Source organism: Molothrus ater, chromosome 3 (assembly GCF_012460135.2).
Source record: "Molothrus ater isolate BHLD 08-10-18 breed brown headed cowbird chromosome 3, BPBGC_Mater_1.1, whole genome shotgun sequence".
NCBI lineage: Eukaryota > Metazoa > Chordata > Aves > Passeriformes > Icteridae > Molothrus > Molothrus ater.
This window is the reverse complement of record NC_050480.2, coordinates 81,722,911-81,750,335: the sequence shown is the minus strand read 5'-3', so window position 1 is coordinate 81,750,335 and position 27,425 is coordinate 81,722,911. Positions and strand designations below refer to the sequence as shown.

Genomic DNA, 27,425 nt, shown 5'->3' with positions numbered 1-27,425 from the left:
CTATCTGTTTTGAAGATTTTATTCTGACCAGACTAAAATAGCTTTTCTTCTATATGTTCTTGCACTGCATCAACTGACAAAAAAATGCACCACATTCCCTTTGCCACCAAGAAATCGTAGTACGAGATGTGCAGTCTCTACCTACATCATGCATAGATTTCAGACATGTGCCACAGAGCTGAAAATGGACTGTGTTTTCTCTGTAGTCTTATTCAAACAGCATGACCCCAACCAGCTTCTATGAAAGGAGAGAAGCTTTTATTTTACTAGATAACTTTGAGGTTAATTGTGTTACAGATTCAAGAAAGAAGCTTGTTCAGCCTTGGATAATTGTTTTCATGTAGAAAGCTGTTATTTCCAATTACTTCTCATGGTAACAACCACTTAAGTTTGCAGTGCTTGCAATTCTGTTTTGTCACCACAGTGTTCAATAAAATATGGTTTTCAGTCAGCAAAAATCATTAATTCCTTATCACAGTCAAAATTAAATCCTCTTTAATCTAAAAACCACTATGAAATGGAAAGGAATCAATAGAGCAGCAGCATATGCTGCAGCATCCAAAAATGAATCCTGAAAAGCATAGCACTGGATTCTAGTTTAAGCCCATGGATGCACTTTCCTTTTGACTTCAAGAGAAAATTGTTTCTGGTAAGATTAGACAACTCACTACCTGCCTTTTAAAAAGCCTGAGTTCAAGTATACTTATTCTTGAACACATTTTTAATAGATAATAATTGGCCATTCATACTATTCCAAACATCGTATTTTTTTTTAATTCAAAAAAAGAGCTTTCTGAATTGCTTCCCCAGGAAAACAGGAAAAGCATATTTTTATGTAACAGGTTTCATAGATGTCCTAATATGAAAAATAAGTTAAGGAAGGTATACTTGCTGATGAGGGTTAAAGAAAGAAATACTACAGGAAAACCAGAAGCTTTTAAAGAAAAGAGTCCTGGAACTGAAAAGTGCTGCTGCACTACATTTTGCTCAGCTTCTTACACACCCAACAAAGTAGTCCTGAATCCTGGCATTCCCAAAAGAGAAACTATTTAACCTGTTTTAATTAATTAGGTCTCTTCGTTGATTCCATAGCATAATCCTATGACTTCAGGTTTCTCCAAGACATTAATATCAAAAGCAAAATAGCATCAAATTTAACACTGCTGACAGCTGTGTGAAAATATCCTGAAAGCCTGCCTCAGCACGTTTGGCAAATACTTTTCAAAAGATCAACGCTGACAAATCTCTCTCCTGGAGTCACAGATGCACATACAAAGGTGCTACGTTAGATTGCACAGCTCATATGTAATATTGTGAAGCCACATTATTTATTCAAAAATCTCTAAACTCCATTTCTATCATGAAAAGTGGATATCACCAACTTCTTTAGATAGAATTTTGAAGAAAGTCTCTTTCTACAGAGAGGGTGACCACCACCATTTTCTCTCTGGTCCATTCCAATAGCTGAAGATGTTCCCACACATAACATCCCATTAAAAACTTCATGATCTCAAGTGAGCTACTCTGTACAGGAAGAACTAATCTTTTACATCTCTCAGCATTAAATATAAAATATTGAGAAGTGCTTTGTTAGATCTGTTTGTATTTAAGGACATTATGGCTAACATCTATGACAAAAAAGATGGAAACAGAAGCCTTCAGGAAAAACACTAAAACTGTATTTTCTGGTACAATCTTCAAAGGATAACAAAGATTATCATTATTTTAGAACATATCATCAAAAAATGTAACATAAGTGAGAAGGTAGTATCCTGACCTTAGTAATCAGTTCTGCCAGTGAAAACAGCAAACATCTTAAAGCCTGTAAATCCCATAGAAAACTAAAGGAACTGGTAGCTTAAACTGCAAAATTAAAGTTTTAGGATGGCTTCCTTTACAGGACTGATATAAAAACTCAAAATGTTATTGACTATATAAATATTTTCATTGTTATGGATACAGAATAAGTTTTTTCTCTTAAAGAGTAAGTCCTCCATTACCAGTTGAGCTGTCACAAAGTTCTGGCTACAGAAGTCATGAAGAACAAAAACACTGCTGTAGATACAGCATGTACCTTGCTGCTGGTGCTCCTATGACTCCAAATATTCTTCTCACGCTATCATGTGTATCACCAGCATACCAAACAGAGACCTACACAGTGCATAATTTAAACCTATAAGGCAAACAAACATATTGGAGTAACTGAAGAAAAGGAATCCTGATTGGCAAGTAAAGATGGTCACACTAAACTACAAGAACCTAGTAGCTTCTTTTATTGTTAGAAAGAGCAATGTAGAGTTTAAATGACTATCAGAATAATTTAATACAGTAACATACAGACTCACTCACTAACATCAGGATTTTGGATGACCAAAGACTAAAGGAAGGATATAAGACAATCACTACCTCCGTTAGGAGGAAGACAGTTCCCAATGCACTCCTAGTATCTAACAGGGAGCTGACAGTAACCTTCAGGAGATTTAGGACTCAAGCTAGCTCAGTGTGGCAGGGAGAAAGTTCTTGCAACAACAGAGTGCAAAGCCACTAAAGGAGGTCAACGAGAAGCATGACAAGCAATTGCATCCACAGATGTGGAATGATTCCATGTTTTGAAACTTTTGTTCAAACTTAGGCATTGAAAATCACTCCTCATGTTCTTATCCAGGCATTTGGGGATGAAACCTAAATGAACCCAAGTTGTACTCACCCTCATCTGTTCTATTTTCATTTATTTTGTACACTTTTTTCTACCTTTGGATCAAGGTGCTAGAAACTGAACTAGTACAGCACTTCATTCTCAGTTGTGGGTTTTTTTCCCCCCATATTTGAACTGTGCTTTAAATAATCCAGACTGGGGACTTGACCAGAATAGAGCATAGCTGTCCTTTGGCCACATGCCTATAGCTCTTCTCTGTGGACAACTCCAGCCTCTTCTTAGACTACCTATTTTCAACAGTGGTTTTGTGCTTCCCATACAGAGAGCACTGAAGCCTTTCTTAATTCACTGAAAGAAAACAAATACAGTTGACAAATTTCACAAAAACCACGCAAGCACAGCTGGCACATTTTAGAATAAACAAAAACACAGTTAGTGAGAGCAGATAAGAACATGGCTGATAGCAAAGGAAAAGCATACATGGAAGAATCAGAAGTCCCCAAAGATTATTCAGAAGGCAGTAAATGTCCCTGAACTGCAAATAGTCAGGGGCTAGCAACATATCCAGGGGAAGTACATCTCCTTTTCCTATTTCTATTATTTTTCCTCCTGACTACTATGAGACACATGATACATGCTAGGAAGACCTTTGACATGACACAGGGAAGCTGCCTGCTCTTACCTTTTTTGACTGATGAGAGAAACAACAGCAGCAGTTAAACAGTAGGGAAAAGACAGACTTGACTTAGAGTCTGATCTAAACCAGCAGTTAAGAGGAACCAGTAGTCACTTGATTTCAGCAAGAGATAGATCTTCATGCAACAGTCCTAGTTATATTGCTCATTCAAGCATGTTCTGGTCTTTAAGATGGGAGCAGACAGGCCCAAGATGTCAACAGACAAACACTGAAGGAAGAACACACTAAGAAGAAATTCTTATGAAGAATCTTCATAAGACAATTCAAGCTATCTTTTAGTTTGTCTACTCATTATGCAATGAACTTGAATTCTTTTCTTTTGAAAAAAATTCTCTCCAAATAATTATTTTCAGTTGGGAACCTTAAAACCAGGCAACTACAGCAGTAAATCTGGCAAGAATTATTGAGTGGGTAGACTCATGCATAGCTCTACGTGGTTGAACAAGGAAGGGTTAAAGTGACATACTATTCGTTTTTGTCTCCAACCAAGAAATAAAGTAAAAATAAGGAAATTTACTCTAAAAGATATCAAGAATTAACATGGCTTAAAGATCTCAAGAAGCAGTTCTAACTGTGCAATGTTTTCAAAATATGGGGACTTTACTAAGTAGAAAAAACAATAAACCTCTGAAAATAAAACTGACACATACTTATCATTTTTATATGTATTCCAAGGAGGATTTTCACAAGTGATTCTGTTCAGGAAAATAAAATGCAGAAAGAGTCTTTTTCTTTCTTTCCACTTGATATTTTAACTTTCCGAGAGAGATACGGTACTCAGTCTGAGGGGGACTGGCTAGAGACATAAGTTGTACAAATACAGGCTCTTCCTGGTGCATTTCAAGATACACCTGAAAAAGACATTCTAATTATCAGTATTTGTGTGCTGTTTAACAACATATCAGATGTCCTCCAAAACAGGATAAATGAACCTTGTGAGACTATAACACTTTCCAGAAAGTCTAGAACATACCTAAGCAAAAAAAAAAAAAAAAAAAAAAAAAAAAAAAAAAAGAAAAAAACCACAAAAAAAAGCCAAACCAAAAACAAAAACAGAAAACACCAAAAAAACCACTAAAACAAAACAAAAAGCAACCAAAAAAAAAAAACCCCACAACAAATACACCCCTCCCTCATTAAACCATAGAGTGAAAACCTGTATTTTACAAAAGACAGTACCCATGGAATGGTGTAACAGACTCTTCACAGAGGTCTCCAGGAGGGTATCAGAGCTGAAATATTTGGCACTAGTGGTTGACTAACAAGAAGTATTCCCAACAGCTGTTACGCCCTACTTCATTTGTGCACTCAGAACTAAACAGACATATATTTGGCAACAGTTCAAGGCTGCAGCAGCTTGCAAACATCCTTCTGACTCAACTCATAACAAGGGGGCAGAAGAGGGAGCCTAAAACAAGACTTTCACAGTACCAAGCAAAGGTTACAAAAGCTAATGTGCTTTCCCAGGTTTTATAAAAAACAGGTGAGCAGTTGAAAAGCACATATTTAAAAAGCAAATGCAGAATTGATACTCTTGTAGCCTCCAGGAACAGGCAAGGACTCTACATCATTACAATACAAGTCATTCATGATGTGGTTTACATCCATCCTACAGCCATGGGAAAAGATGCATTATATTTGTTGTATTGCACTGGATGATCTTGGATTAAAAAAATTAATATTCTAGAACACTGACTCATATTTTAATGAGGCAACCTATACAGTCTAAAATCCACAGTTCAGCATTCCATACTGCACAATGTCTGTCAGAATGCTATTTACTTGTGATATTTTTAATGCATTCCCACCACATTAAAAAAATGTGGTCTCTTTCTCATTTCCACTAGTGCTATTTGTTTTCCATCCAGAACAAAATAAATTGCAATCTCCAGCCAAAGGTAAGGAACCAAAAGATGTCCCTGCCCATGGCAGGGGAGTTGAAACTAGGTGATCTTTAAGATCCCTTCCAACACAAACCATTCTTTGATTTTATATTTAAAACACTGTAACTCGGTTACATTCTAGAAAGAAAGTATATACTGCTGATGTGAGGAAATTTTTAGGTATTTAATTTGATACTCCTTGATTTTTCAGGTACTTACAATACACGGAGAAAATCTTCTAATGAAATGCGGTACATTTAAAATAAACCTTTTCTATATATGGAGTAACTTTCTTACTTAGTATCAAAACATAATCGTTCCCAGGTCCATAGTTTAAATGAAGCCAAAACACCAAAACTATTTGGAGTAAAACTGCATATTAAGGTTCAAGAGCAACCGTATTAATAAAATTAAGGTTCAAGAGCAACCGTAAAAATGCAACTAGAGAAGTAACCTAAACTTTAAGAAATTTAGCTGAAACATCTACCAAACACAGCTGAATAACTAGGGGACCTTTTTTGTAATTTCCTTATCACATCTGACTATTCTTTATTTTAAAAGATCATTCAGGAGTTAATCTGCCTGTGTCATTGCAGACAGCTTAGTAGAGCTGTCCAGAAGAGGGCAATGGAGCTGGTGAAGGGTCTAATGAGTAAATCATATGAGGAGGGGTTGAGGGAGCTGGGGTTGCTTAGTCTGCAGGAGGCTCAGGGGTGACCTTACTGCCCTCTACAACTGCCTAACAGGATACTGTAGCCAGCTGGGGGTCAGTCTCTTCTTCCATGCAACAAGTGACAGGAGAGGACACAGCCTCGAGCTATACCAGGTGAGGTTTAGGTTGGACATTTAGAGAAATTTCTTCACAGAAAGGGTGATTAGGAATTGGAATGGGCTGCCCAGAGAGGCAGTGGAATCACCATCCCTGGGGGTGTTTGAGTAAAGACTGAGGGTGGCAGTCATTGCCAGGGTCTACTTGACACAATAATGTTCAGTCAGAGGCTGGACTCTGATCTCAGAGGTCTTTTCCAATCTAATTCATTCTATAATTCTGTGATTCACTTTGTAGGAAGGAGGAGTTTGCTGAAGATCACCATGAAAGCTAGTCACAAAATTAGAAAGCCTTGACCCAACCTCAATCTACAGAACTTCCTATATGCACATAGATACAGTTTATTTACTAAAACCCCTACAAAAAAACCCTAAATCCCTAAATTACTAAATTCCTACAAAATTCACAAGGAAAATATTTGATTCCATACAAACCAAATGGATGGGTTTACCACATTTGCCAATACCATGCACTACTCTCTACCAAGAGTGTTGAAACCAAGCTTCTGGTTTGCTTGATCTAGTTACTGGGTTCCAGAGCAGTCAGAGATATTAAGAGCAAAATTAAAAAAAAATAATAATGTGTTTATACTTCATTTCTTCTGCCTATGCAGAAGCTCATCATTAGACTGGTAACATTTCCCAAAGGTCCTAACACATACACAGAAAATACAAAAGCATATTTTCAAATTGCAACTTAACCCAGATTATTCTACATGCTTGACTTGAAACAGAGGTCCCTTAAAGTGAATCTTTTCACCAACCCAGTGGACTTTAGGACTGATCCCCAGCATCACCATTCCCTTCCTACCAGTGAATGTGGAGTGACCATGCCAATCAGATTTAAAGAGTGTATTCCACTCAAGACTGAATAAAGAACAAAGTGGGAATTCTAACTACTTACCTGAAAGGCCTGTACACAAAAATCCTAGTCAGCAAAAAAAAAATAGCATGTAAACTATTACAATGAAACAACAAATTATAAGCATCTACATAAAAGTCAGGAAACTTCATACTTCTCTTCTTGGTGCTGGTCCTCCTGGTCACTGAGTTCATCATCATCTACCATATGGCCAAATGGTTCAGAAGAAATTGATACCATATTAGACAGGATAACTCTGCTATCACTGCTTCCTGTAAGGATCAGCTGATCATGAGAATGATTGTATCTGACATTCCAGACCCTAAAAAAGTTAAAATCAGACAGAATGAGAGACTATTCATAGTAGGTAGTGCATCACTGTTAAGCAATTTTTTTAAGAGCAGCACTAAAAATTCATCTTTTCAATGTTTTAAATATGCATAGAAGTAACATGCCTCATTCCAAAGACCATTTTTCTTGCCATCTTCATTAGACTTTTAAGCTTCCATGTCACCTCTTTTCTATGAGGCATCTTTAAAATTCAACAATTAAAAAAAAAAAAGAAAACAAAACAAAACCAAATCACACCATTCAATGGTATCATTCCTTGAGGGTACATGCCAATTCATTGTTGAGTAAGCCAGATAAGTACTTAAGTCCTGAATACAAAAATTTCCCTAAAGCAAAATGTGTATTATAAATAGCCTTTTAAACAAAAAAACTCACAACATTCTTACAGTGAAGTTTAAAATAGATCCTAAAACAAATGCAGGACTATATTTCTCTTCAATTTTTACATTTTACATATCAAGTTAGTACCAAATGTCTTATGATTCTTGTTTTATTCTTTTTCTTTGAATATACTGAAGAAAAAAAGTATAAATAATGTTTCTGTTAATTCCCATCTTCATTTCCCTTGAAGTAGCTTTAGGGACTGGATCTATTTTGCAAGAATTACTCTAACCCAAATTTTATAAAATATGAATAATTCATCTTTTCTTAAGCACTGAAATTATCAGGCAAGATTCTCTCCTTACTCCAGCCACAGGCCAGTGCAGTAGATACTGGCTCTAAATGTTATTTCAGAGAATAAATTATTCACTTGCATATTCTGACTTAAGGACTGTGAAGAACATAAAAAAAGTTGAGCTGCATTACTGAACATTTCAACCATGTGACAACAGAAGGATGGATGGCAGCTGCTTTATTACTGCACATCAGGTGCAGCCCATCAGGCTCCATTTGGGAAGGCACACCTGTGTCCCAGCTGAGCCCCACGGGCCAAGTTCTGTGCTGTGCTTCTCAAAGGTGTACCCATCTCCCAACAATACTAACAACAGTTCCTTGCCAATTAGACTAATGTTGTCTAAACTCCTAATTTACAATTGCACAAGGAACACTGACATGCTGAAACTTTTCCTCTGTGCAAAAAAATGATTATGCACAATTGCACAAACATAGTTAGTTTGCATTGCTCCTAAATGATAAAATAATTAGCTGAATAAATGATATAAGCCATCCACCCACAAAACAGCATGCAGATAATTTGTTCTACCAGTGGGAATGCTCCTCTAGTGTCTTCACTGGTTCTGTGACATTTCTCGTGTCCCAGAATTTCACCTTGCAGTCATCTCCACAGCTAGCCAGGTAGTACTGTTTATTGGGATTGAAGTCCAGGTCTCGTACCAGCTGCCCGTGTGCATTTTCTATACAATATATCTGCCTGTAAAACATTAAAAAAATTAAATGGTCTATAAAAGCTGACTGCACTCCACCTACAGAAATCTGTTTCCCTGGAAACTTGCATAATCCCCTTAGCACCCACAGACCTAGAGTTCCCATTGCTATTGCAGAGTTTAGGGAATTCCCAGTTGTTAACAACAGTGACTTGCATAGATTTCTCAGCTTGCTTTGACGCTTAGTTCCTTCCACGTTTGTTTCTATTAGGATCATCTGAAGTTAAAAGGAAATAGTAATTCCAGATGATTCTAGCACAGCTCTGTAACAAATTTATAAATGTCTGCTACTAAACCACAACAGTTTCAGGTAAGAACTTCTTCACCCCTAAGTAGTTATACTAATTCCCTATTTATGACATCTACTTCAGTAGGAAAAGCTGAGATGCAAAGGCTGCAACAGATATAATGACAGCTTTTTATTACTGCTCTGTACTGAATTTACCTTCTTGAACTCTTGCATTTATCACTAATTTACCTGTGGCCCTTAAACTACCCAGCCAGACACAACCTCATCCATCTGGACCACTTTAGAAAACATCTGTAGTACTGCTAACAACCTAGCATATCTATTCAAAACATCATGTGCCATCAGTTTGTATCCCTACCTTGCCTCTTAAACTTGTGGGTTGTCTGATTTTTCCTGTTTCCACAATGGTATGACCAGTTTTCTCCAGGCCACCAATATATAATCTAAAGTTCTGCTTAGACTTGACCATCTCCTACAATCTTCACTGGAACTTTTCAACACTTGATGAGCTTTTTGTTTTTCTTTAAATGAAAAATGTTTCTCTTCAGTAAACATATTGACCAAAACTCCTATTTCTTGTGAAAACTACATATACTTATGGTCTTCTGTCATGATCAGATAGTCTCTTGCTGTTAATACCTAACTACGAATACAAAGCAAAATTGCCCCAGAAGGAGAGATTCAAAGTTATCAGGCCTGTACTAAGCCCTGTCTTGACAGTTCTGGCTGTCACCAGTGAAATTACAAAGATATCTAGCATCAACACTCTCCTTAGAGTTTGAGAGGCTAAGGATATCATTCAGGTATACTTTCTACCAAGTATTCTAGGAGTGGAATTCAAGCTTCCACTTATTTTTTTAGAATATGTATATGGCAAAAATACTAAGTCTCAAGCATGCTTGCTGTGGTGAAACACATCTTTCCTTCTTCACTGCACTGTGATGGTGTTCACAGGGGTTTTTGGATAAGGAAAGAGATGAGGATTTGACTCCATGTTTCAGAAGGCTTGATTTATTATTTTATGATATATATATTATATTAAAACTATACTAAAAGAATAGAAGAAAGGATTTCATCAGAAGGCTAGCTAAGAATAGAATAGGAAAGAATGATAACAAAGGCTTGTGGCTCAGACTCTCTGTCCGAGCCAGCTCACTGTGACTGGCCATTCATTAGAAACAACCAAGATGGGCCAAATCACAGATCCACCTGTTGCATTCCACAGCAGCAGACAGCCATTGCTTACATTTTGTTCCTGAGGCCTCTCAGCTTCTCAGGAGGAAAAATCCTAAGGAAAGGATTTTTCATAAAAGATGTCTGTGACATCACTGCACCTTTCACTTTTTTCTTGCATTGCTTAGACCTGTGTGTAAGGGCTTAAAAATACTGTCCATTGTATATTCAGGACTATTCACCATGAAAGACTTTATCTGAACTTAACTATTATTCTGACCATTTGATCCATTTCCTCCCCAAATATGAGTATTCTTTTCATCATTTTTCACCCTACCTACAGCAATAATACATACACTAAATTTCCCACTTTCATTATAAGATTAATGCCAGACCACATGAACATTTTCTCCAGCTATTGGCTCATCTTATTCTTCTTACATATTATTTAGAATTTAGCCTTGGAGTCTGAATTTTCCTGATAAAGTTCTCTCTCTAAATCCAATCAGCCTAGTGTCTGTCTTCTCTGCTTCACAAGCTCTTCTCTGATTAAGACTGCTTCTTAGTCTAGTCTAGGACTCTTCCTGACAATCATTTTTTTTCTCTCCCCTTCTTTGTTTGCTATGTCCAAAAGAATGTACTTCCTCTATCTTGCAGCTATCATAACCACACTCTACAGGAGCAGCTACTGTAGCAGCCTCTAGTATTTCTCTTCACTTTACTGGTAGGACAGTTTTCTGCCCTTGATTCCTCCCTCCTCCTTCTTTTTATGCTTCTTATACTGCTACAGTTTATACTGCCCTGGCTTTAAACTCCTACTTCTAGCCCAACTAATCATTATGAACTATTCACATAATAGACATATAACAGCCTAATTGAAGATGAGACTTACTGTTGTACATACTTTTTGAGTATACTGCAAACAGCTCTTGGCTTAACCTAGTTATCAAACTGGTTTAAGGACTAATCAGTTTTTAGGACTTAATTATTCTGAGCTTTACTTAAAGTAAATACAATAGTGGTATTTCCTTCTGTTAACCAAGCTACACCTTTCACTGAGGATCCAGACTACAATATCCAGATAATCTAGCTTTCATGGAAGTTACTCAGAGAATTCCTTTAATGCAAGATAGAGATGCTTCTTCTAATGAGACAGAGCATGAAGCAGACTTTACAATATTTAATATTCTTTCTTCAAAACACAGGCTTTGGTTAAAGATCTGCATGCTAAATGCTAGAAATAGGACTACAAAAAAAAAAGGCAAATTAATAAAACCCCTTCTCCTTTGTCCTCTCTTTCCACTCTTGTCTTTATAAGGTGTCTTAATAAATCTAAGTACACATATTACATATAATTTTTATGTAATTTTAGATTTTAGATGAAATTTTAGATTTTTATATATAATTCTACAAGGCAAAGAACATGATTTTCAAACACTTCACAGGAAGTGACTTTTAATTATTGTATTTTTAACTTTCCTTCATTAAATAAATCTTTTCAGCAAAACCACAAAGACTAGCAAATAAGGGATTTATTGCTGCAACTCTGAGCTGGCAGGAACCACTGAACTAAATTTAAAGTCATCGCCCTTTAAAGCAACAAAAGTTATTTCAAGACATCAGTCTTCTCAGTTTCCTGATAAATTACTATGTGCTAAGGGGATAAAGTGTACTTTTAAAAAAGCTTGAAGAGGCTTTAGTAGTCATGGCAACAGATGTGCACAACATCACTCATTTGCTTATCAAAATCACAACTAGGAAGGGGGGGAAATGCCTTATTAGGTATATTCAAAGCTTTTATTTGGTTATGATTTTGACAGATTCAGTGATTTCTTACAACCAGTATGCTACAATCGTTAGTCTAGTATAGAACACTTTGTTAAAATCAGAAGTGAAGAGTGAACTTGTGAATTGCCTTCAAAGATTAAAGTCACCTTTAAATGCTATGAATATAGTTCATAGCATAGTCAGGACTGTTGTTGAAGCATTTTCAGGTTGAAGTACAAAACAGCTTCATTCAGGTAATTCCTATGTATTGAACAAATCCTCGTGAGACTAGTACATGGTCATAACTCAATTAGAAGAATAGTTAGTTAGAATTGAAGTTAGAATTGAAGCTGAGGGGGAATACCAGAGAAAAATCTTTGTTAAATTGTAACTATATCAGCTATGCAAGCCTTTCTATTCCTTTTATAAGCTATAGGATTGCCACTTATCATTTCAAACAAAAAACTTATGCTAGTGGCAATGCAAAAATCTCCCTCCAAAGGAGATTGCTTTTCTAGAGAACACGACTGCAAGCTGTCCTTACCTCATGCTCCGTGTGTCCCAGCCTCGGACAGCGGTATCGTTGGCCGTGGCAATCTGGGTACAATTGTGGTGTGGACTCCATCTGCCTGAAGTAAATTTTAATTGTCCTTTCCCTTCCAAGGCTGTGGAACTAGACAGCTAAAATAATGAAACAAAGCTGGCAATGTTTCTAAATGTAACACTAAAATGAAATTAGTTGCAATGAAGACAAAGCTGTTCAACAGCCTATTGCTCCAAGTGCAACAGACTACCAAATCTGAAGATTGAAGGAAAAAAAAGTAAAGAAACAACAAATAAAAGCTAGAGCTAATTTTCTATCACTATTTTTTAAAAGGCTTATGCAGTGTAACGTATGCCAAATTATTACAAGTACTGTACTCTTCTATTAACTTAAAAAGTTTCAGATCATTGTTGAAACAGTAGAGAGACAATATGGGCACACTGCACAGATTTGTAGCTGTCACATAGACACACAGACACACGTGCATTTAGCTTCATTAACAGTCTTACAAGACTTTTTTTCCATGTCAAAATGCCAAATTTTATCTGTAGTAACAGAATTATGGTGTCAAAGACTCTTTTTGATAAATGTATAGCAGCTTTTAAAAATAAAGAAGCCAAGGCCCAGGTGCCCATGTCACCACATACATGCCTGTGAAAATAACAGTAGATACTAGATTACAAATCTACAATCTGTGAGATAAAAAGGTTTCAGTTCCAAAACCAGGCCTGCACATCCTAGAGCAGGCAGCTCTGCATCTCCACAGATAATGAAAAGAAGGTCCAAAGTAATCAACTTTCTCTTGGAAATTGTATAGCAAGTTATCCCCCAATTTCATGTGCACATGGGGGAAATCAAAGCTGCCTACACTGCAAATTACTTTTACTTCCGATCATTTACTGAAACTGTTTAATAGCTAAAGAGAAAGAGGAAAATCAAAATATTTGCATTTAATCAGATATAAAATTTACACATATTTCAAGCAGCTACACAAACAGCAGACTTATTTGGTCATCTTTTACACAACTTTCGTATTTCAAAATGTTTCATTATGAGGTATTTCACAAAAGCAGATTACGGCACGGGATCCTGTTGGATCCTAACGCAACATAAATATTCTATTTAACGGTAGATTTCTCAGCACAAATATTATGCTTTGATGGATGAAAAAGACTAAAACATACAAACTGTTTACATAAACTTTAACTGATATCAACAGAAAAATATGCTGCCAATACTAAATGGCCTAAATCTATTTGTATATTGTATAAATGTTCATGTATGCATTTTGCTAAATTTTATTACTACAACTCCACCAAGAATATCATATTTCTTTAGCATTATGATTAAAAATCAAGGAATTACAATACTAGATTTTTTTTTAAAGAACATGGAATTCCCAGCATGCAAGATCATATACTGCTCATGTGTTAATGAATAACATTAACACTTTGGCCATACCTACTCCTCTAGAACAAATACTGTCTGAAAACCTTTCTACAACTCACAGATTATTAATAGAAAGAAAAAGCACTGCACAGAACACTGGACACTGGATAATAAAATTAATTTTTATTTTTTGACACATACTAGATTCCAGGCTCAAGAGAATATTCATAGCTTGTGTAGGTCATTTCAAAAACTAAATAAGTTTCTTTAGAAAGCAGACTTGGCCATTCAAAGCTTAGATTGGGGGGAGGGAAGCCAATGTTATCACTGACAGTAAGATAGAACCAACAAAGGGAGTATATTTCCTCAGGTATTTAAAAAATCTGCTCTTGAGATGGAAAGCATTATAATAGTCAAAACATGACTCAGGGCAGAGGGTCTTTGTCAGCAGTAGACTATACTTTCTCCAGCATTCGAGACATATATATAGACACACACACACATACACAAACATATATATATATATATATATATATATATATATATATATATATATATATATATATAAAAATATATAATGTGTCTTCTCATTTTAACTTTTATAATGTAAGCTACTATAAAAAGATTATAAAAAGATTATAAAAAGATTATAAAAAGATCAAATGGGTTGAGGCCAGCACACACATACTGTGATATTTCTTAATAACATATGAAAAAAATCACCTACATGCTAGATGGGCCAATTCATCCTTGCCTTCATAAGCAATTAATAAGTAAATTAAATGACATCTTTCCTTATACAGATGTCCAACTATATATAATATACAGACAAGTTCTTAATTGACTCGGCCTTCTTTTCCATGTCATCTATGAACCTGAAAGCAACTGCAAGGATTTAAAGGACAATTTGGAGATAAAGAAGAGAAATTTTCATACATAAAAAGGAATTCTTATGTAACAGAAGGAAGTACATGGGTTTCCTTCCTAGACATCCAAGAAATAAAGGAAACAAAATTGGTAGCTCAGAATCACAAATGCAGGTTCAAAAACACCTTAGTTGTAATTTTAATTCATACTGAATAGATGGACAGGTAAGTAAGTGCACTTTTTACCTTGAAATCTTTCCTCCACTTCTTTAAATGCAGAAAAGCTAACTACAAAAGGGAAGGAAAACATGACCTACCTGTATTTTAAACATTATTCTTGCATGAAGGTTAAGATCTGTGCTGCCCAGGGGATAAAGACATGCAGGTGTGAGGGCCTCACAGGATATTTTAGGTAAACAATTCATGGTATTATTTTATAAACACAAAATGGGAGTTACATTAAGGAAAAAGGAAAGGAATAGAGTACGACTCAATGTCTACTTTTAGACAACAAAATTATGAATTACTCTTGCAATGCACAAGGATCACACTGATTTCAGAAAAGAAATCTAGAGAAAATGAAATCTTGAACAGCGTAAAATGGTTACTGGAGTATGGACGGATTTTACATTATTTCTAAATGCTTAGCTGGAACAATGCCTAAATCTGGTGACACAAGAAGAAAAATAGAAGGGCAGCATGATATTATACTGCACTTGCAAGACAGCAACACTTTGAGGTAAGAAAAAAATCTAAAAAAATTAAACAATGTAACATGATCAGAATAGAACTGTTTATTATTCTCAGTGAAGAAAGGGTTTTACAAAAACAAAGTACCAAAATACGAAAAAAAATCTCTCCTAGGATGTCCTAGATCATGGACTGATTTCTGTGCATTCAAATCAAAGTATCAATGACTCCAACTTATTTTTGTCAAAATATGAAGGACTGAGGTTGATTTTCCTGCTTCAAAATTTGATTACAGAAGGTCTGACTTGAAAAGAGGAAAGGACAGGCACTATCCTCAAAAAAACCCAAAACCCAACATATATTAAATGTTAAAGGGTACACAAATTATCTAGGAAAACCACAAGCAGCATGGAGACCAACTGTTCATGCTCTCTTCCAAGAAAAGAGCTATGTGACCAAGAACAGAACAGGAAAGTACTTAGAAGAAAGATATATTCAGGGCTACACTAAGTAGACAAACCCAAGCAGACTATTTTGAGATTGACATTAAAAGGCATGAATGTTTTTCTGACTTGTTATTGACAGAAACAGAAAAGTTGATGAGGATGGTAAACTGAGTTCAACTCCGCCCACTGCAGGAAACCATGCCATGGAGTCCTTTCAAAACTGTTCTTGACTCCTGAGCCATCTTAAAACTATTTACCTTTTCAAATAGCCTCATCATATTGGCAGCTCAGAGCTATTCTCAGAATAGCTAAGTAACAGAATTCACATATTTTTAAGTGCTGAGTTTTTGCATTACAGTAAGAAAATATTTTTATTCCTTAAACATAAGTTTTCTGCTTTATACTACAAAAATTAAACTAAATAACCAGTTCATCCTCTGAACTATATTGTTATTCCTATATGCTGATGATGCATTCCAAGCTCTGCCAGCAATAATTTTCATTATTTCACTCCTACTTCTATCGTTAAGGTGACCATTAAATAAAATTGATTCCAACCCTATGAGCTGGTTCCTATTCTCATTTTGATCAGTAATTTCACTTTTATTTTTCTTCTGACAGTTTTCTGCCCTCCTATAGTTAATCTATGTTTATTTTAGTTGCAGTAATAATGGGATACTAAAAAATTCTCCACTGAATTCCACAAGGTATTTCTTGCCTTGAGAAATAGCAGCTATCTTGCCAAGAAAGCATCTCATGCTTATTCCTAACGTTCTCTCTATTTGGATACATCGCTTTTAACCAGATAACCTGTGAAATCTTCCCCAAAATATATTCTGCCTTGCCTGGAATGCCACTGCTTGATATCATCTGTTGTTCTGAACCAAGACCACATGAATGCTGCTAAATAATCCACAAGAAATCTAAAAGGAATATAATTATAATAGTTTGGATTAGAATGATCAAAGCCACACCTCTATTTGTTCCCTTTGTGAAAACATATGAAAACCAGAAAAATATCTAGATTTTAATATCTCTATTTCATTCTGTTGCACTCATCTGCCATGCCAAACATACTGCATTTACTCAAGGAAGAGTTCTAGCAATTTGTTGACATCTGACCTCAAATCTGTACACAGAAATATTAACTGTCTTCTTCTCAGCAGATTCTATCCACACCTTGTGCATTGTCTGGGCTTCTCTTGGGTCCAGCTAATGATTATAAATGGCAAAGAATAGCTAATTTAATTGCAAAAGGTAATGATGCAGTAAGCATAAGATTAGTTTCACCCCAGAAGGTAATGTCCTCAAAACAATAATAAAGGGAGTGATCAAAAGGACAGGAGAAGCTTGTCTTAATGTAAATACAGGCAAATTGAACACTGTAAGGTGGAAACACGTTAGCAAAAAAAAACACTGAAAGAAGATAAAAAACAAAACCCCAAACCAAAACCAAATGAACCCAAACAAACCCACTGAACTGTACAGTAAATTACAGTTAGCAAATGTTTCTTATCCCAAGCTGACTAGATAATTCAGAGAATGAACACACCAATAATTTTATTACCAAGAAGCTCTGAATCTATTGGGAACTGCACAATTCTTCAGGCTAATTTTAATGAAACAATGTGACTTGTAAATCACAGGCAGATACAGAAAAGGAACCAAATAAGACTCTGAAGTTTTGATCACTGTAGAGAAGCAGAAATTTTGGCCGATACAAAATTTTAAAGACACACATATTTTCAGGTTTTCATTTATATTATACCTGAATATTAGACAAGCTTTCATAAGCATGAAAGTTCCATAAAGAGTAGCATTTGGTTTACCTCTTGCCCTTAAAATGGCCTATAATATGTACTTATGCTAAAAAGGGAAGCAATTGAAAGGTGTTGTAAAAACAGGAAGACCAGTGATGCACCAGTGTAATGAATACCCCCTTACCTCTATTGCCTGACACAGATACAGTGGAACTGATCTTACTTTTAGTTAACAATGATGCTATTATTCAACTTGAACACTATCATGTGTTTTTTACAAAAAGAGAAAACAATTCCAAAACACTGACATTTCTATTATTTTAATCCTAGGCTCTTGATTTAAGTTTTAGTCACAGCATTTTTTACTTATAACAACACATGTACACACACAGAAGTACACTGTTCTAAGTCTATAGCAACATATATATTTTGTAATGATGTTCTCCCCTTAGCAATCCCTGCAGAATATTTAAGTTTACTAGTGTTGAGGAAAACATTCAGTAGAGGTAGCTTGGTGTGCAGCTGCAGTGCCAGCTGCAGACTGAGCTCTGGATGGTGGAGGGAAATGAGGCAAGGGGCTGGGAAGAAGCGCTGACCATTTGCACAACAAAAGGCACAGGGACCTGTGTCACCAGTCAGTTGACTGGACACTCAGAGCCACAGCAGGAGCAGAGGATGGAGAAGACTTTTGCTGCAAAAACTGGAGGGTATAAAACCTCAGGATTTTCTTTATTTGGGGTCCCTCATGAGAGGCACCAGCCCAGACTGTTGTTTTGCTGTAGCACTGTGATTAAATGACTTAAGGGACGGAGAGGACTGAGAGACTGCTATGGGAAACCTGGGATGTGTGAGAGTGGGGCATGCAGGGAGTCCTGCAGGGCCCTGTCAGCCCACTGGAGGTGCCCAAAGTCTCTGCTCATGGGAGTGTGACTGCCAGAGTGACTCCTGGATGGTCAGACAGGGACATTTCCCCAACACCAGCTACACCCCACTTAGTCACTGCCTGCTTGAAACAAAGCATGTTAGGTGATAAGACAGCAAGTGGCTAAGAGATCCCAAAAATGGACAACCTTTCATCTTAATGAACAGTAAAGACAACTTTTCTTGTAATTTACGTAACCTCCGTGTAACTGCATATAAAGGAAATGTGTTTTTTTTGGTTTTTTTTTCCTTTTTTTTTAAATTTGCCTTAACATGCCTCTTTTTTAATATGGCAAGACCTGATTTCTTTGCTTTAGGCTGTTCTATATCTGTTTTCCAGGCAAAAAAAAAAGCTCTCATTATCAGTATCTCAATGAAGTCTCACTTTACATTCTGATCAAAAAAAATTAAAATACAAATCATGTACTTTTTAGAATTACGATATACTATGCATGCAACAATCCCTTATAAACAGGATATTCACAGAAAGAAATCCCTGTTTCACCAGCAGCTCATTAGCCTACAAACACTCCTTGTCCATGGCGAAAATAAAATGGAAAATATATTTACTACTTACCACTACTAATGCTATCTGTTTTATAATCAACCTGTTCACACAGATTTCTCTCACATTCTAAATACTACAGCAGCAAAAACTGGGGTAGAGTGTTGATTTATGGAGGAGGGTTTTACTCTTTTTTTTAAAGAGAAAGCCAACTGTGTAACAAAATATTGCTTGTTTTTCTTTATTGCTCTTTGTAACTGTCAGCCCTATATATTTTTTGCAAATATAAAATTGCTGCAAAATAAAAGTTATTATTTTTCAGCCATATATACAAGTACACAGGGAGTTGAATTCTTAGTAAGGAGGTAATCTTTGAATATTTGAGAAATGCACCACAGTCACTTCTAGTCCTGAAAAAGCCTATGATACTGGACTTCAGCTCTGTCTTAATTTTCATTACTAGAAAGTCTAGCACAAGCCTCTTAAAGAGATGCTTATGCTTTCCTCAGTCTTGTTCAGCTGGACTCCAGCTAGCTCAGGAATCTACAGATATGTGTAAGATAAATTTGTTGCAGACCAAAATTCAACATTCAAAAATTGCAAGAATTCCAGTCATCTCAGAAGTGACTCACTGGGCTCAAGATTTTGATGCATGGAGATATGTTTTCTGATAGTCAAGTTTCAGTGAACTTTCTCTATCAGACTTCACTTTAACAGCAGTGTACTTGGTATTGAAGTAAGTATCATCTAAGAACAACTCAAAACTGCTGGAGCAGAAGACTGATTATGCTAGACAGTTATTCTCAGGTAAAATTTTAATCATAAATAATTCTTGTTTACACTGCAATCACATGAGATACTAGATTAGATGGAAATACAGAGGATCAGTCAAATTCAATATCAAGCCTCCTGAGGGCCTGACTGTAAAATCTGAACAACATTCTTAACTTCTGCAAACAAAGGTTTTTAACAAAGATTTTTAAATGCTCTAATCTGAAGATGTCAGTCAAAGGTTGATACATCTACTTTATTAGGTGAAGTGGTTTCTTTGATACAGAATTTCACATTTGCTTGTATTAGTTTCCTTTCATAAAAATATAAACATATAATGTCACAACTTAAATCCCCTTAATTCCTTTATCACTTTGCCTTCTAGAGGTCTTTTGTGCCATCAACATTTGATGTACTACAAGAACATTGTAGAAGTAACAATTAAAAAATACTCTAATAAGTAATGCTACTTGAAATACTGAAAGGATCTGTAAGCTGATTGCTGCTTTGAGGATAAAAATACTGATTCCCCAAATCATGCTGAAATTACAAAATTTGATAGCATCTATTCCTCTCCAAGATTACACAGATCATAATTCTAGCAATGGAAGGAAAATGGAAATCATAGTTATCTGCACAAATATTTGTGTGATAGAGTAGGGGTTTAGTTTTGATAAAAGAATAGTATAAGGAAGACACAATATACAAAATTCTAGTAAATAATTCCCAAGCGATATAAAATGAGGAATAAAAACCCCATAAAATTTGGCATTTGTGACAATATTTCCACAGAGAAACTGATGATACACCAGAGAGCAGCCTAGAGGAAATCATAGACTCATAGAATGGTTTGGGTTTAAAGGGGCCTTAAAGATCATTTAATGCCACTCCCCTGCCATGGGAGGGAGGTTAGGATTAAGAAAAAATCTGAGCGAGTTATGAGAAAGTGGTCAAACACTGAAAATATTCATTAACATTCAAAAGAATTTCAGCAAGTGAGGACAGAACTGCACAAGGAGTGAAAGTAGGAGAAAGGGAAATGCTAAGTTGCCTAGCAGTCTCAGTACTTCAAGGAGACATGAGGACCCACAGCATAGAAGCAGTACCAACCCCAAAGTTTTTCAGTATTGCAGAAAGGTTTGTGTCTTATGCAGACATTAGGAAAGAAATACTAACTAATGGAGGTGTAATGCAGGGGATACATTGCCTGACAGACAAGCTCCTGGAGGTAAGCTGTCAGAAACTCTCAACATCAATTTGATAAAAACAAATACTAATTTGAAGCCTTGGAAGGCAGCATAACTATTGAAATTGCAGGTGAGAAAAACCCCTCAAGTTTCTCATGTAGAGAAGGAACCCAAAGGGCTTAATTATAAACACAAAGTATTAAACTATATTATATTACGTTGTCATCTATTTGCATGCAGTCAGCTCATATAAACAGGGAAGAGTTTATGGACACAGTGTATTGAGTAAGTTGAAAAAACTGATTCTGCAGCATCCAGGAAAAGAATTAACCCTGAGCTAAGGAGTTAAATGTGACAACAGATCAATTGAATAGCAATGTCCTTGGCATAACAAGTTTCCATTTATAAGCACAGACGGAATCATTTGAAGTTTTCTATATACATTCTATCATATGGCATAATCAGACAAAAATCTATGCCAATGACACTTATTATATATGATCCTGAATAAGACATTTTTAACAATAAGTGAAATAATATGAATAAACTGTATATTACTAAATTAAACTAACATTGAAAATTCAAAGCAGTACATAGCAAATAGAGAAACTTATGCTTATACAATCAAGAGTTGTAAATTAAATAAAGGGCTGCATGGTATTAACCAACGTGAGTTACTACACCATTATCTGAATTCAGCAACCTTTGGCTTGACTGATCATTAATTTTTCCACTTGTAGACATTCACCAAATCAGCACTGCTTTATTCTAGATTTCTCACTATAAAAGCAGTAAGGGGAACTCTAGAACAAAGAAAACATTTATCTGCTACTGACAGGTACTAAAATACTACTCTTAAACACTCTTGAATAAGACAATGGTAGAATATTCATCTCCCCCACCTACCTTATAGGCAATGAGATACTTCTGAACGAATAGTTAAAAGATTAGCAAATTCTAGGCTAAGGAATGCTGTTGTTTGGACTATATTAAAGTATAGCATGTTTTGTTAAAAAAAAAATTCTTACCACAGCTTTGGCTGAACTTTCCTGCAAATCCCACAATAATATGTTGTTATCAGCCAGTGAAATAATCTTTTTACCATCTCCCATTGGCTCCCACATAACACTGCAAAACAGAAACAGAAAAACAACTCAACGTTAAAATCCATCCGAATTTGAACTAGAAGGCCATTTTAATTCTGTGGATCTAATCTATACCAAAATATGTTAAACCATATTCCTTCTGGTTTCCTTTAGATGAAATCCATCAGATATTTTAAGTCCAAAATCTGCCATTAACTAGCAACTTGTAGCAGTCATTCTGCATACACAGAAATACAACCAGAGACCTTGATGTACACTAATTTTAGAAGGCTTTAGTTTGAAACCTCAGAGTTGTTCATATGGATTGTTATGCATCCTTTTTGAAGGTGCACCAAAAATCATGAGCCTTAGTTTTGATGCAAACTTCTTCCAACTCTTCAGTTGTCATCATGACTTAATCAGCATATACTTTTAACCTGTGATTCACTTCATGCTATACAGGAAGGAATGCAAGAAATCAGTCCTCCTCTCTTATTCTGTCTATGAAAAGCAGCATATTTAAGCCAGTCAGGATGGGCAGCTCCACTAACTAACTAGGCACTCTAACCCTAATAAATTTGCTGGAGGTAACAGTAGGATTTAAAGAATACTTGTCATTTTATGAGAATACGCTTCTATTTTTGTAATTTTCTAACACTTTTGCAGCCTCCTAATAATTTTAGACCAACCATATACCTGAGGGTAGAGATCATAACTTTAGTATCAACAGGTTAACGGAGAAACTTCTTTCCATTTTAAGACTGAACCCTCAGCTATCTAAAAGCATTTGATATGCTATTTTCATCTTTTGAGCCTAGCTGAAGTCTGACTGCTTGAAGTTTCTCAGAAGTCCATGACTAGACCCAAGTTTTTTAGTTTGTTTTGCTTTTTGCGTGAATCAATTCAGTAACTGGATGGTTGGAGACTGAAATGTTATAATTTATGGCTTAAACATCTTCATGAAGACTTTTGCCTATTACAGCAAAAGTGTATAAAAGCTGCAGAGAAAACCACCCAAACCCTGAATGGAGCCTTAGGCTGCATGTTGATGGAGATAAAGTGACTCAGGCCTGGGCTGGGGAAGAAGAACACATTCCCAGAGGGATGAAGCTGGAGACCACAGCCCAGGGCTGTCAGCTGCCAGGCTCGCACAGACCCTCACACCAAAGGGTGGGGGGAGAGAGGCCTTTGGGTGTGTGCTGAAGAAACCTCTGGTGAGAGGCAGTGACCACCCATCCTCCGCTGTGCAGAGCTCAGCTGTAGGGTCCCCTTCCCCCCAGGAAAGGTGATGGGGGTCTCATGGTCCCCCAAAAGCCCTCCCAAACACTGCACTAGAGCAGAAACTGAGTGGCAACCTCACAGTTGCTCTTTAAATAATCTATAAACAGAAGACAAGCAATTATATATGTTGTATTTTACCCTGTTTTGTTATCATCTAACTCAGGATGCTTCAATAAAGCTTGCAGCTAGTAGTTTTTAATATAAAAAAATAAAATTAAATCCTAAAGAGAACATTACCTTAGCAAAAAATAAGAGTATTTAAAATATTCCCTCAAATGCACACATGAAAGGAACCCACTATCTTCTCCCATGCTGCAAAGATAGTTAACACTTTTATCAATAAACATACTGAACTTTTACAAATGAACAATTCAAAGTCCTCCATTATAGACTAAGGAAGAAAAAAAGCAACATGCAAACACTTTCATTGACATGAACTGCAGTTATGCCACAATGTTGGACAAAGCAAGCATTAACTACTGCTTAACTACAATTACAGAAGTGACGACCACTTATTTCCATAAATTGAAAAATTTTGCTGGACTGAAAACTCTCATGCACTGAAAAATGGAAAATATACCCTTGCATTTGGTAACTCAGCAGACCATCCTGCAGCTTCCATGCAGCCCACCAGAAAAATTCACATATTAAGAACTCAAATATTGTGCCTGCTTTGCATTACAATGATTCCAATTTAAAGATTACTCTTGCTTATCAGATAATCAGGACATTAATTCTAGGAGACAGGAGATCAGACCAAGTACAACCTGGAACCCACTATCTCGTTCCCTACCCAAGTGGCTCTACAAAACAGCCACATTTCTGAATGAAATAAGTTCTGGCTATTTTACAGTGTATTGAAGTCTGCTGCAGGGAACACAAGTTACACTTCATCTCAAAATTCTCAGACATTGAGATCTAATTCAGAGTCCAACTGAAGATGTGGTGAAACGAGAACCACAGCTTCCTAAAAAAACCTAGAAGGTAAGGCGAACATTTTAGCTAAAAAGCTGCTGATCAGTGAGAATTAAGAAATGAGGGGTTATTTTGGACAAGAACCCCAAAGACAGCTAGGCTTTATTTTGACTCTTGCATTATTATTATATTTAGAAAAATTAAACTGCTTTACAAATAAAAAAGCATCCCGACGAGGACGTGCCACAGAAAAATCACTTATTTCTAAAATTTTTTTCATTAAATTATCATATATATGACACACTATCCATAGAGCAGCTGCTGCCATAGACACCATTTCTATTCTGTTGCTTGAACAGGGCTTAAAAAACTTGCAAAGTGAATATTATGGATGTTTGACACGTCAGGAAAGAAACATATAACTGGCTTGTCTGTAGATCAAGTAAGGTGGTCAGCCTAGGAAAAACATTTTTGTAGTATCAGCGTCTGTCAGGAAAACAAACAGGTAAAACTCTTGCCCAGCCTTCTGGAGGCCTCAGGATGACTATATTTTTTTCCACATACTAAGGCAAAAATTAAGGGCTGAAACAAACTTATTTGCAAAAACAATCTATGCAGACTTACCTTAAAGAAAAAAAACATATCTACTTTTGAGAAGGATAATTTGAGTATTTTCATAAGGGATTTTTCAAAGATGGAAATATGGATACAGCACATCCTTACTAATTTATACTGTTTGTAACAAACTGCATGGTTGGCCAGGGGAATAATATCTAACAAAGCAGGATATTCCTCTGAGTATATTTCTCCAGTGATTTAAAACACATGCCTAAGATGATCTAGGTTGCCTAGATCTGCATTGATAGTTGAAGAAAATTACCACTCCTTCTGATCAGAAGAACAGAATGCTAAAGGTTTACACAGACCAAGCACAGATGTACCCTCTAACACCTCTAATCCAGCAACTCTTAATTCCGGGGGAATTTGAGGTGAAGAGACTGCAAGAAGCAGCTGGGACTGTAAATGATGTGGTCTCCCTAATTTACCTCTCCATCACCATTGCTAGAGCCTGAACACTGGGATGGATGGACAGTGGGAGGCTGCAGGGCACCCCTTCAGGTCTCACAGACATTTTACCAAATAGACACACTTGATCACAAATGTACAAGGGTCAATTCTTTCATCCAACAGGCATCCAAAAGACATTTCAAAGCCCTGAATTTTTAACTACTATGTAAGCAAGTGTCAGTAGCAACATTGCTACTGAATCTATAGTCATCCCAGAATATTGTGCTGGAAAGAATTCTACCCTAAGGGATAAATATTCTAAATAATAAATTCTTAACGGGGCTTTGGAGAGCAAACTGGAGTCTGATACCAAGAAAACAGGGGCACCTGTTCAGTTAGTTCCTCATGAACACTTAAATTTTTCCTACATAACTGATTTTTTCACAGTTCTGCAACACTGTTTTTCTTTAACATTTCCCACTAACATTTTAAGCAATTCAGTAAGATTGAACATAAAACTATTAGAATAAATAGAATAGTAGTAGAATAAAGAGAAGTATCTATTTCACCTGCAAAATCAGCTGAGGCAGACTTCAACCCTCACTTTTTTAGTGGTATGAATAGCTTAAGTGACATTTCAAAGAGGAAGAAGACCCCTTTTAAAAACAGCTAAATTTCCTTTCAGTGGGGAAAAATCCCAACTAATTCAGCAGTAAAACTGGGCAATATGGTAAGAACAGAAACTAAACTATGTTCAAGTTGGGATGGAGAAGTAAAATAGTACTCTACAACCCCCTTTTTTTTTAACTTGCAGAGTAACACAATTTGTGCACTATTTTCTGCATCACGATTTATGAATCCAAACTAAACAAAACCAGCTGCAAAGACGTCATAAAAACTAATTTTCATTCAAGCATATGGAATCTATTTAACTTATTAGAAGTTATAAGTTAACTGAATGCATATAGTAAGTTCAAAAAAATGAACAAATAACTACTTTTCCCTTTAGTATTTGCTTCAGTGTCAGATTTTAGCTTGACTAAGTTTCCTTCTTCTTTACATGATTAGAGTCAAATTCTGATTAAAAGCTTACAAAATAAACAGGGCATATAATACAAAGTTCTATTACTTCAGTATCCAATTAATGAATCACATTTATTCCCTAGAAAAAGTGATTACATTGAAGAGCCTAAAGTTTTAAAATTGCACAATACTAAGCACTCAAAATTTCCACAAACATTCAAGGGACTGAAAATGAGAAAATGAGTGTTCTAAATTACTCTGCTGGATTGAGACATATTTTAGAGGATGACAAAAGTAGAAAAGGAAAGAGAAAATGCAAGAAAGACAACTAATGGTCGAACACTGAACATTTGTATTTAAATATAATAAATTATTTTATTTACAATAAAGAAGAATCAAAGATTCAAGAGAGCAAAATCCTGGAAAGAATTCAGGATCACACAGAATTATGAAGAGAGCAGAGACAAATACAGTTTAAACTTTACCAATTTAGAAAGGATCAAAATATAGAGGCCATTATCAGTACTGATAAGCAGCTGTTAAGATAGATTCCCAGTGAAACTTGTCATGTAGCAAGTTAGGCCAAAAAAATTGTCTCTATACTTACTGTAATATCAGAAGTGGCTGATGGAATATGTGGAATGAACCAAGTGTGGAATAATTATTCTTAAATGCTGCCAATTTCAGATATATAATTTTCTGAAATTCTGTTCATCATGTGAAGATACAATTAATATCTACTGGGCAGCTGTTACAACCCCTCCTCCTCACCCAAAAAAGTAGAGTTCAGTTTATACACCAGAATATGCAACTGACAGTCCTGACACTCTCAAAGAAACCTCTATACAAATGTCAGAGGGAGCTCTGTCCTCACAATTATATTTCAGGTAGTGGGACATACGAAGTGTTAAAATAAGATTAAAAAACTTATGATTGCATTTATTACGTCTTTGCTATAAAACATATCTAACAGCTACCGTACCACATATTCAAGACCATATGATCCTTCTAAAAGTATTGTTACTTTTGGGTTTATATTCATTAGGTTTGGACTATTAAATTATTTTAGACTTTCTTTATTTTTGAATGAAACCCTAAGGTAGAACTTTTACACATATATCCTGAAGCCTACAGAGGGGTTCTAGAGAAGAAGTAACATCACCAACATCATGACAGGAAAAG

General features: G+C 35.9%; 1 protein-coding gene across 1 annotated transcript in view; it reads right to left on the bottom strand.

The window, feature by feature from the left end:
• Positions 1–27,425, bottom strand: part of EIPR1 (EARP complex and GARP complex interacting protein 1) — a 74,285-nt gene that overhangs the window by 5,466 nt on the left and 41,394 nt on the right. Inside the window, exons 5-8 of the mRNA XM_036380864.1 lie at positions 21,960–22,059; positions 12,397–12,533; positions 8,482–8,649; positions 7,081–7,248 (exon numbers count right to left, since the gene is read on the bottom strand). Of these exons, the coding sequence (XP_036236757.1) occupies positions 7,081–7,248; positions 8,482–8,649; positions 12,397–12,533; positions 21,960–22,059 (573 nt within the window). The remainder of the gene's footprint in view (positions 1–7,080; positions 7,249–8,481; positions 8,650–12,396; positions 12,534–21,959; positions 22,060–27,425) is intronic.